Source organism: Setaria italica, chromosome V, assembly GCF_000263155.2.
Source record: "Setaria italica strain Yugu1 chromosome V, Setaria_italica_v2.0, whole genome shotgun sequence".
NCBI classification, from domain to species: Eukaryota; Viridiplantae; Streptophyta; class Magnoliopsida; order Poales; family Poaceae; genus Setaria; species Setaria italica.
Genome location: NC_028454.1, coordinates 5,550,733 through 5,562,850, shown reverse-complemented (window position 1 = coordinate 5,562,850; position 12,118 = coordinate 5,550,733). Strand labels below are relative to the sequence as shown.

Genomic DNA, 12,118 nt, shown 5'->3' with positions numbered 1-12,118 from the left:
GGGGCCACAATCTATTTACATAATACTATATTAAAGGAGCTGATTTTGAAGCCTCCTCGTGAATATGAGACCCATGTAGGACCCACGTAGTGTTCAGGTGGGATCCATATATTGTCCAGGGAGGCGTGGCGCCGACCCCCTGACGTGGCGCGTGAGGCTTGGCGCCAAGATCTATGGCGCCAAGCCTTGGCGCCACCATCGCTGGCGCGAAGCCTTGGCGCCATAGATATCTATGGCGCCAAGCCTCGGCGCCAGCCTCCCTGGCGCCAAGCCTCTTAACACAGTACCGGGATTCCTTTCCTTTTGCGCGTCCATTTGCATTCTTGTCGTTTCAAATCGCGCCGCCACCGCCGCCTCGGAGTCCGCCGCCACCGCCCCCGCCCCCGCCCGGCGCCCGCCCGAAGGCGCGCGCCCCGTCGCCCGGCGCCCGCCCGGCCGAAGGCCGCCCGGCGGCCGGAGCCGCCCCGGCCGACGCCCCCCCGTCCGGTGGCCGCCCGCCCGAAGGCCCCGCGCCCGCGCCCGGCCGAAGGCCGCCCAGCGGCCGGAGCCGCCCCGGCCGGCGCCCCCCGCGCGGCCCCCCGCGGCCACGTCCCCCCGTCCGGTGGCCGCCCGCCTGGAGGCCCTTGCCCGCGGCCGCCCCGCGCCCGCCATTGTCCGGAGGCCGCCCGCCCCTCAGCCCGGACGCCCGCGGTCGCCCCCACCGGTGGTCCACGGCCCGTCGCCCGCGCCCTCCATGGCCGGAGGTCATCTGACCCCCGCTCGGTGCCCGCCCCCACGCCTTGCCGCCGGTGTTCATCAGTGAGGTAAAACTCTAGGAAGAGTTATAGTTAACTAGATAAAATAGTTAGATAGATAAATTAGAATTAGATTGTTAGGTAGAATTTAGATAGGTAGGTAGAATTGGTAGATGAAATTGTTAGATATGTAAATTAGAATAGTTAGGTAGAATTGTTAGATAGAAAGTTTATCTTTATGAATTGCAATGATAGAAAGATTAGAGGATACTCATGACACTATTTAACTAGATGCATGTCCAATTTTCTTTACGTAGTTAGATGTATAGTTAGTTACATAGTAAACTAGTTATTTAGTTAAGTAGTTGTATAGTTAAGTACAGAGGTACATATTAGGTGACATAGTTAGTTAGTTGTATTTAGTAGTTAGTTGTATTTTCCCGACCAATGGGTCAACGGGCACACTTCGATCCTCCCGTCCCAGAACCTGTTATTCCCGATGCTGAATCTGCCCCTAATGAAGTAGTTGGACATGGTTGTCGGATTGTTGATGATGTGGCGGACTCTTCTAATGAGTTCCTTTTCACTCAGAATGATCCGAGTAAGTGTCTTACCAGTTTCTGTTGTTGAGAGGTAATCCCATTCGTTCCATCAATTTATTCTTTACTCATATTTGTACTTGATGGTACAGGAGATATTCCAGAAAATATGGATGTGCCTCTAGTTGATGCGCAAGTGCAATGTGGAGATGGATTGCGTGGCTCCAATAGTGTTGAAATTTTGAATGATGAAGATGCATACGAGATGGGAGTGGATCTTGATTCTGATGATGATCGTCCTGTTGGAGAGATGACAGAGAGTGATATTGAGATGTTCAGACATATCTTCCCTGGACGTCGTGATCCGATAGTTCATGAGTTTAGCGATCTTACTCTTTCCGATCAGGCGTTTGCAGAAGGACGTGATGATGAGCTCCTAGAAGCTCCTGAAGCTAGTCCTAGTATGGTTATTGAGGAGGGAAGGGTATTTAAGGACCTTCCCACATTGAAGAGGTGATTACAAGCTTTTGCGGTGATACGGAAGAGATCGTACAAAGTGTTGCATTCATATGCGGAGCGCCGTTACACAGTTGTGTGTGACAAGGAACAATGCCCATGGAGGGTTTGTGCAAGGAAGCAAAATATCATCGGGAAATGGAAGATCACAAAAGTTGTCGGTCCACACAATTGTGCTGACCATGAGCTTACAGTGAGACATCCGCAGCTAACATCTACCCTCATGGCGAAGCGGTTGATGGGAATATTGAAGGAACAACCCAACATGAAAGTTAGAACAATTATCAGAACTGTTGAGGAGATTTATGGAGGTTATGTGATAACCTATGGTAAAGCTTGGAGGGCTAAGCAGCGAGCGTGGAAGATGATATATGGGGATTGGGAGTCTGGGTACGAGCAGCTGCCAGTGCTTTTTAATGCAATAAAAGCGGTGAATCCAGGCATGCATTATGAGTACATCCTAAAGCCAAATGCTTGGAAGGATGGGAGGCAGATATTCGGACGTGCGTTCTGGTGCTTCCCTCAGTCTGTGGAAGCCTTTAGGCACTGTTGTTCTGTTTTCTCTATTGATGGTACGTTTTTGATTGGCAAATACAGGGGCACACTTCTTATAGCCATATCTTGTGACGCGAACAATATGTTGGTTCCTTTGGCATTTGCATTGGTTGAGAGGGAGAACAATGATAGTTGGGGATAATTCTTAAGACTAGTCCGGATACATGTGGTTGGTCCTGGCAGGGAGGTTGGCGTCATATCCGATAGGCATCAGGGCATACTTCATGCTGTGCAAGAGCAGATAGAGGGCTATGCACCTTTGCATCATCGTTGGTGCACTCCGCACCTTGCGGAGAACCTTCTTCGGAAGGATAGTGTGTAGGATAATTTTGATCTGTTTCAAGTTGCTACTCGTCAGCTTGAGGACTATTACTTTCAGCGCAAATTGGAGTAGGTCAGGACCGCAACAAATGCATAAGGTAGATAATGGCTCGCTGGTTTGATGAGAGATTTGGATAAGTGGACTAGATCTCACGACGCCGGTGGTTGGAGGTATGAGTTTCAGTGCAGTAACATGGCCGAGTCATTCAATAAGTTGTTATTGGGGATACGTGGTATGCCTATGAATGCTATCGTTGAATTCACCTTCTACAGGCTTGTTGTGTGGTTCAATGAAAGACACGCAAAAGTAGAAGCGTTGCAGATTGCTGGGAAGAGATGGGCTGAAAAACCAAACAGACATCTCAGCATTGCAAATGAAAGGGCTTCCACACATGAGGTGCAATGTTTTGATCTCGGCACAGGTACTTATCAGGTCAAGCATAGGGGCGGGACAATGTCTGACGGCGAGATCCGAGAGTCGAGGATACATGTGGTAGTCCTCCGAGATTTCAAGTGCACTTGTGGTAGGCCAAGGCAGTACCACTTCGTATGTTCTCATTTGGTGGAAGCAGCTAGGCATCGCAATTTTGATATCGAGAGGATGATACCTCATGAGTTCAGCGTAGACACCCTTGTGCGGACATGGAGCCCCCGCTTCGTGCCTTTCCGGGATCCTAGAGAGTGGCCTCCATATGATGGGCCAAAATATGTTGCGGATCCTGCATACCGTTGGAACAAACGTGGAACAAGGAAGCGGACGAGGCATAACATGACTATGGATCAGGTATCCGGAAGAACGAGGCGTGGTAGAGCAACACCATTTCTTGCTGATCCAGAACAGAACGAGTGCGGCAAGTGCGGTAGATTGGGCCATAATTCACGCACTTGCCATTGGCAGATTAGTGAGGTGCGACTAGTAGCTCTTTTCGTTACTTCATATGTGTTTTATTCATACAGGTTGTGTTTCTACATCTCTAACTTCATGGTTCATTGTTTACTAATCTTATTTGTTTTTGCCTTTTTGTAGGATGGCGCACTTCCACCTACTAGACCAGGCGTACAACCAGACCCACCGAGGTCGTCTCATAGCGGCAGGGCAGGTAATAATCTACAATTCATGATTCAAGTTTTGCAAGCGTCCATGTCTTGTTTCCTAAGAAATGTCTGACTCGGTTTGTTTGCATGCAGGTCCTTCCGCTCCTTTGTTCTAGAGCCCATGATGGGTTTTTGGCGCTGTAGTACGACGATCGCTACACTCCTTTGCTAGAGATGGCGGGCCTAGATGTCATCTCGTATCAGGTTCATCGTGGGATGCCCAAGTTCAACTCAGCGGCTATAACTGCGTTGGTTGACAGGTATTACTTTATTTCTATTACCTCCGTTCATATTCAATTTATTATGTCCTTACATGTTAACAAGTAATAATGCTGCAAAATGTAGGTGGCAGCCCGAGACTCACAACTTTCACCTGCCGTTCGGAGAGATGACAGTGACCTTACAGGACTGTCAGAAGATGCTGGGTCTGTCAATTCGCGGCCATGCAGTGACTGGACCGTGCGTCTCAGAGGGTTGGAGAGCACGAGTGGCAGCCTTCCTTGGGCGAGAGGTTGAGGAGTAAGGGACTCGCACATCTGGAGTGTTAATCTCCTGGCTACGAGAACACTTCGGCCAGTGCCCCCAGGACGCGGATGCGGAGACAGTTTGGCACTACTGCAAGGCGTGGATCCTGCACCTGTTTGCCTGCGTTCTTTTCCCAGACGCTACAGGTGACACTGCGTCTTGGATGTGGATCCACTGCCTCACTGACTGGCACCAGGCACGTCTTTACAGTTGGGGATCAGCTGTGCTGTGTTTTCTATACCGGCAGCTGTGCGAGGCGTGCCGTCGGACTTCGGGCTCCGCGTCAGTTGGTGGGTGTGTCTACCTATTGCAGTTATGGATGTGGGCCCGTCTTCCTGTTGGTCGTCCCGAGATTATGCCGCGTCGACCGTGGTTCCCAGGTGAGATGCCGAGACGGCAGCCGACATGGGCATATATTTGGGATCAGGTTAAGGTTAGCCATACGAGGTTGGACCGCGCGTACCTGGATTACATCAACGAGATAGACGCGCTCACGGCTCATAGTGTAAGTCAATTTTTTTTAACATGCTTTGTAATCTTTTAGTATAACAACTAACATCTTGTTTTGTCATGTTGCAGGTAAATTGGCAGCCTTACGAAGGAGAGGACGCACTTCCTTTAACCCTTAGCTTCGTGTGTGGGTTGGACGACGATCTTTATAGGATGAAGTGCCCTCTCATATGCTTCTATGCTGTCGAGTACCACCTGCCGGATTGAATAGCACGGTAGTTTGGGATGAGGCAGATTTGGCCACCACCGGCGACCTCGACTAGTGTGGAGCTACACAAGTAAGTCTTTTCGTATTTGAATTATTTCAATACCATTACCTAAATATTGCCTAGCAGTAACATGTAACGTGACGTGCAGCGTGGATCGTAAGAAGAAACGAAAGGTCTCTGAGTGGGCCGCATTCCACCAGGCGTACATTGACGATTGGGAGAACTTCGATGAAAACGTGGACGAGAACGACGAGCCGCACACACACAGTGAGTACAGGCACTACCAGACTTGGTACTAAGGTGCGACGCGTCACAGGCTGAGGGCAGCGTGGACGGAAGATGACTACGCCGACATCCACTGATCCGACGATGAAGACATGGTGTACGATCAGAGTACTCGTGCTGGAAGGCAGGTGGAGGCAGGACCAATCCTGGATAGGATGGTAAGACAATTGCTTCACTTTTCTACGTTCTATGTTAAGTTACTTAGAGATTTAGTTAGTTAGATAATGACTTAGTGACCATTTGACTTAATCATTTAGTCATTTAGTGACTTAGTGTGTAAGTAAGTTAATGACTTAATCATTTATTGCTTTAGTGACTTAGTCATTTGTTGCAGGGCCGTACCCTCCAAAGCTCGGTTAGAGATATAGAGCATTTCCGTCCTACAGTTACGGACCCCGAGACGCGGAGCTTCCTAGAGGTAAGTCTTAAATTTTGTTACTTTCTAATACTTTATTAATACGTTACATTCTTCTTTCGTGTAGCTAGTTTTTACTACTGCAGCGACTGTCAAATCGGCTTCGCCGTGCCGCTGCTCGTTGTGGTTGCAGGACTGCCACGACGCGAGACGTGCACGTTCCATCCCTACGTGAAGGAGGCGTCGGTACGTCTAGCCAAGGCCCCTCAGGTTCGAAATCAATTGCATCCAAGGATGAGGACAACGACGACGACGACGATGAGCAGAGGGCCGAGGAGCTTGGCCCGTCTCAGCTCCAGGAGGCTCCCTTGACTCAGCCTACATAGGTTGTAGGCACTAGACTACATCGTCCACGTTTTCCTTACACTCCAGGCACCGACGCCCTTGGTCACAAGGGTAAGGGTAAGACTAGGAGGCAGTGGCGGTTCTTATTGCGAACTTTGTATTATATGGACTATTTGTATATATGGACTTTCATTCTGAACTATTGTGCATTCTATTATGAATGTGTCATATGCTTGTGTCATATGCTTCTATGCTTGTATGTTTGTATTTATGTTCACTATTCATCTCGTAATTTTGTATGGATTGCATCAAAAAGTAGGGAAAATTCTGCCGAATTTTCGCTAACAAGTACCCTTTTTATTTTCTACGGAAATTTCGCTAGACTACAACTTCGAAATGCATTACATCGCAAAATAAACATAGGTCGTCTACAAATTACGTGTCCATACTTAAAGTGCATTATTACATGACAACATAATAAAAGTCTCACCGTAGAAAATATTGTTCATAAATAAACCATAGAACTAGAACCTAAATATGGCTACTGAGTGCAACGAGGCCACTTTCCCTTCCTTAAGGTATCAGGATTCTCCTCAACCGCTGCTTTCGCTCGGCGTGCCCGCTCAAGCTTCTTCTCTCTCTCCTCCCTGTTCGCAGCAACCCGTCTCCTTTCCTCCTCTTCCTTGTGCTCCTTTTTCGCAGCCTCCTCTATGAGTCTCTTCTCATACACCTCCTTCCTCTCTGCATCCCAGCGCATCTATACTCCAAAAACTCCTTGTCTTCAGGATTGATCTCAGTGTCGATCCACTGCTCAAAATCACATAGCGGTGGAGGGGTCTACAACAAATGCAATTGTTATAAAACAAAAAAATTATGGACAATAATTATAAGACAACAACAATTCCTTACCAACATGTTAATGCGGCGCTGACGAAGTGTAGGTTCAAACGCAAAGTTGGAACACATCCAATACCTCTGCCTATACGTGGCATGTTCATCGGACTTGGCTACCTTGCAAGGATCGCCGCAAAAGCACATCGGCACTGGAACACCACTAGGCAGAGGTAATGGATCGAACGCATTTCCGGTCTTCTTGGTGCCATAACTACAATTTAGTTTATTTCGTTCTATGAATCAAACGCACTTAACAATAAACCTACAATTAAGGTTTTTTCATTTGATCCACAACAATGAGCATATAACATAACTACGTGCGCTGAGATTACCTTAGTTTCTTAGCTTTTCCACGCCTCGGCATCCTACATTTGCATGAAACCCTAAGTTCAAAAATGCAACAAATATATAGCGAATCGATGTGAAAAAAAGGTACGAGGGAGAAAGGATACCTTGCTCTTCAGGATCCACGGATCAAATGAAAGTTTCCTAAGCTACAATGTCGATTCGTAGTCTAGGGCGAAGTAGGGAGAGTAAAAACCCGAGAGAGTGGAGAAGAATGAGGAGGAACTCTCGGGCAGGAAGAAGGGTGGCGGTATATGTAGGGAGGCTTGGCGCCAAGCCTCAGCCGGATCTCTAAAAGGGGTCCCTCCGGATCCCCGTTCTCGGTGCTTGACCACTGTCAATATTGAATATATCTTAACGGTGTTAATTCAAAGAATGCCTACCTATGAGCTCGAAAGCTTCGCCATCTATCGGTTCATAAAATTTACGTTTCACTTGTCAATTGCAAGTCAAATTGACTGGCACGCCTTGCACTACTCACGAGCCGATTTGAAGCCTGCACTGGAGTTAAGCAAATCTCTTAGGTCCTCGTGTGTTACCAACGCAGAGTCCGCGGTCTAGATTTTGGGTCAACAACTAATAAATTACGTAAGTTGATTATAATATTTTATAATAGTGCGTACTGTTACTTTTTTCCGTCTTTTTAAAACTTACCTCGAGATGATACGATTGAAGTGATATTGTAACGAACGAGCCGTGCCAGAGCCAGACAAACGTGAAACAAAAAACAAGTTCTCCTTTTTCTTACGAGAACAAACAAACTACTTTATTCATATTCAACACTTATTTCGTGCGACATGGATTTATCACTATCAATGAGAAGCAGACGCGATACACACGCTGTACGTTGCTGTCACGCTCATGCTGACATTCAGTTCCCACGCATCACGGGGCATCCCGATCCTGAACCTGCTGAACCTGAACCTGGCGCAGCATCGGGCGGGCTCAAGAAGCTGGCCAGGAAGTTGCCGCGCTCGTAGAAGTACTCCGACTTCTCCACCTTCATCTCCTCGTCAACCTAAAAACATCATCACAGCGGTGCAGAGGAATTCAGGCCACGCTCTGTCTGAACTTGGAGCAAATGCAGCATCGATCGAATGCAGCATCGTCTGTCTGAAGTAGTAGGACTCACGTGGAAGATGCAGACGCCGATGAACTCGACGCGCTGGCCGTGCGGCGGGTGGCCCTTGAATGGCCCCTCCATGTACCCCCAGTGCCGGAACTTGAAGGCGATCTTGGGCGGGCCGCTGTAGACGTCGAGCACCTCGATGGCGAACCCCCTCGGGAACGCCGTGAGGAACGTGGCCATGGCGGAGTCGAGCGTCTCCTGGTCCGGGTCGAAGATGCGGTGCTCCGGCGGGAGCTTGGTGCGCAGGAAGTGGTTGTAACTGCCGATCGCCATCAGCTCCGCCCGGCTCTGGGCCTTCATCCCTGCAGGCGGCATCGGCGCGCGTCAGTGGGAAGCTTTGGCGGCGATCGGCCCGGAGCCGGCAATGGAAGCGTGATCGATCTCATGAATCTCACCGTTGTTGCTGGCGGAGTACTTTTCGGAGTTGACGGTCTTCTGGTCCTCGGGGCGGACCTTGTGGACGAGCTCCATCTCCCATGTCTTGAGCAGCCGCTGCACCTTCTCCTCCAGGGAGCCCTCGGGCCACACCCGCGTCCTCTCCGCCTCGAAGAGCTTGTTGACGACGTCGTAGTTGGGCGGCGCGCCGTACCTCCACACGGTGTCCTTCTCGCTCTCGCCGTGGATGAAGGACCGGTACTTGTCCCCTGCTCCCACCTCCGCGGCCGCCGCCATTGCTGACGCACGGCGAGCTCCGCCTGGCCCTTGCCTCTCTTCAAGGGAAACCTGTTAGTAATTGGGAGCAGCTCTGATGGATTATGTTAGTGCGGCGATAACAAGCGTGGCTCCCTATCTACTTATAGAGAGATCAGAGCAGATAACGAAAACAACGTTATCTCCCGGCGCTGCGGTGGTCGTCGCCAACTCGCAGTGAGCCGCCGCCTCTGCTCGTCCTCACGGCGCTTGTCCGTTAGCTCTGGAAAATGCTGGCCGCTGTGGGGCCAAGATGCCGGGGGAATTGGTGTGGAATTTCCATGGCGATTACTGTATTAAAGATCAGGAATGGAACACCGGCAGATCGCGATGGTAACGGACAAACAGACGACGGATTAATTTGGTAGAGAAATCAGAAATGTGATCGTTGTCCGTGCGACGGTGTTTGGTTCCACGGATTAAATTTTAATCCCTGTCATATCGAATGTTTAAGACTAATTACAAAACCAATTGCACATATGGAGGCTAATTCATGATCTGACACATATTTACTATAGCATCATATTGTCAAATCATGAACTAATTAGATTTAATAAATTCGTCTTGTGAATTAGCCTCCACCTATACAATTAGTTTTGTAATTAGTTCATATTTACTCTTTCTAATTAGTATCTAAATATTCGATGTGACAGGATCTGGACTTTAATCCGAGGAACAAACAACCCCGAGTCTTGACCGATCATTTTCTGATCGGTCCTCGGCAGCGGCAGCGGAGAGTGAGATCATTAGTGACGGCATGAGCTGCCATAATAATAAACAAATCTAAATGGCATGTTATATGGGGTTGCTTTTCTTGTAGGGGAAGGATGTAACTGCGCGATCGTCACGCGTAGCTAGAGGCAGTAAACGTCACAGCGCGACATGTCTCAGAGGAAGCTTCCGCCTCCGAGGCCTTGTTTACTTCCCAATTTGGGAGTGGTAAAATTAGCATTTTACCATAAATGCGCAACTGTAGCGTTTCGTTTGTATTTGTGAATTATTGTCCAAATATTGATTAATTAGGCTCAAAAGATTCGTCTCGCAAAGTACAACAAGACTGTGCAATTATTTTTTGATTTCGTCTACATTTAGTACTCCATGCATATACCGCAAGTTTGATGTGATGGGAAATCTTCTTTTTGTATAGTGTCAAAGTTGGTAGTTTGGAGGGAAGTAAACAAGGGCTGAGAGTATTAAACCGCTGCTAGTACTAGCTCGCAGCCACCTTCGTGAGCGAATTTGCAGACGGTCGCGGTACCTACGCGACTGAATTTTTTTTTTCCTTTTGAGATGGTGACTAGGATTTTTGGAAGCTTGGAGTTGGCGGCGTCTTGCTGTGACGTGCTGAGGTAGGCGTTGTGACTTTTTAGATTAAAGTTTAGTCCTTGTTTAGTTTAGTTACTAATTAGGAGTATTAACTATAGATTAATTATAAAACTAATTGTATAAATGAAAGCTAATTCGTGAGACGAATCTATTAAATCCAATTAGTCCATGATTTGACCATGTGATGTTGCAGTAAATATGTGCTAATCATGGATTAATTAAGCTTAATTCGTCTCGCGAATTAACCTTCATTTATGCAATTGATTTTGTAATTAACCTATATTTAATACTCCTAATTAGTATCTAAACATTCGATGTGACATGGACTAAACTTTAGTCCCTGCAACCAAACACCCCCTTATGCGGAGAGTTATCTGTCGTATTAGATGGCTCACTTGTCAGCTCCGTCTTCCTCCTCTCCCCCGCCTTCTTCTTCTCCCTCCATCTGTTGGTCTCAAAGGAATTCGACACCAACAGATGTATGAATAGAAAGAGATAGCACTGGTAAGTTCTCAAAAGCAATGAGTCCCCCTTATAAAGGGGTAGGGCTTCCCTTGTATAGTGACCCGTGAGCCACTTACGTTCTGAAAATATCCCTTTTCAACTACTACATTACTAGAATATACCGTACATAAAGGTCATTGGGGTAACCTATACAAGTTGGATTCATCTATGCTATCATGCTTCTCACGCCTTCATGTAGTCATGCTTCTCGCGCATTCATGTAGTCACGTTTCTCTCGCCTTCATCTTCTTAACCTCGGGACTTTACCTTTGCACCAGATCAATCTTCCAACCTCGTATCGTTACCCTCGAGCCGGGTAAAATCTCCAACCTCATGGTGCTTAGTTCGTTGTGATACTTCAAGAGCTTGTAACCTCGCGACGCCTTCACTTAGGTTCCATTCTTGAGTAAAGAGAAGAAAAGGTGATGGTTTGGTGCTCTAAACCAGCTCCGAGCATCCGAGGGTTAGCTCGATTGAAGTTCGGTCATCAGCTAATATTTGTTAGCTTTAAATCCCTAAAGTAACAAGGAATATACAAGGGAATTGATGTGGGGCCAAGATGCCGGGGGAATTGGTGTGGAATTTCCATGGCGATTACTGTATTAAAGATCAGGAATGGAACACCGGCAGATCGCGATGGTAATGGACAAACAGACGACGGATTAATTTGGTGGAGAAATCAGAAATGTGATCGTCGTCCGTGCGACGGTGTTTGGTTCCACGGATTAAATTTTAATCCCTGTCATATCGAATGTTTAAGACTAATTACAAAACCAATTGCACATATGGAGGCTAATTCGCAAGACGAATCTATTAAGCTTAATTAATTCATGATGAATACATATTTACTGTAGCATCATATTGTCAAATCATGAACTAATTAGATTTAATAAATTCGTCTTGTGAATTAGCCTCCACCTATACAATTGATTTTGTAATTAGTTCATATTTAATCTTTCTAATTAGTATCTAAATATTCGATGTGACAGGATCTGGACTTTAATCCGAGGAACAAACAACCCCGAGTCTTGACCGATCATTTTCTGATCGGTCCTCGGCAGCGGCAGCAGAGAGTGAGATCATTAGTGACGGCATGAGCTGCCATAATAATAAACAAATCTAAATGGCATGTTATATGGGGTTGCTTTTCTTGTAGGCGAAGGATGTAACTGCGCGATCGTCACGCGTAGCTAGAGGCAGTAAACGTCACAGCGCGACATGTCTCAGAGGAAGCTTCCGCC

General features: G+C 47.5%; 1 protein-coding gene across 1 annotated transcript; it reads right to left on the bottom strand.

Annotated features, from left to right (window-relative positions):
• Positions 1–7,947: 7,947 nt before the first annotated feature.
• On the bottom strand, positions 7,948–9,149 carry LOC101782299 (pathogen-related protein). The gene is made up of 3 exons (XM_004967818.4): positions 8,753–9,149; positions 8,361–8,659; positions 7,948–8,246 (listed from the first exon to the last, which is right to left on the bottom strand). The coding sequence occupies exons 1-3, from the start codon at positions 9,027–9,029 to the stop codon at positions 8,100–8,102; spliced, it is 723 nt and encodes a 240-aa protein (XP_004967875.1). The 5' UTR covers positions 9,030–9,149; the 3' UTR covers positions 7,948–8,099.
• Between the last annotated feature and the right edge of the window lie 2,969 nt (positions 9,150–12,118).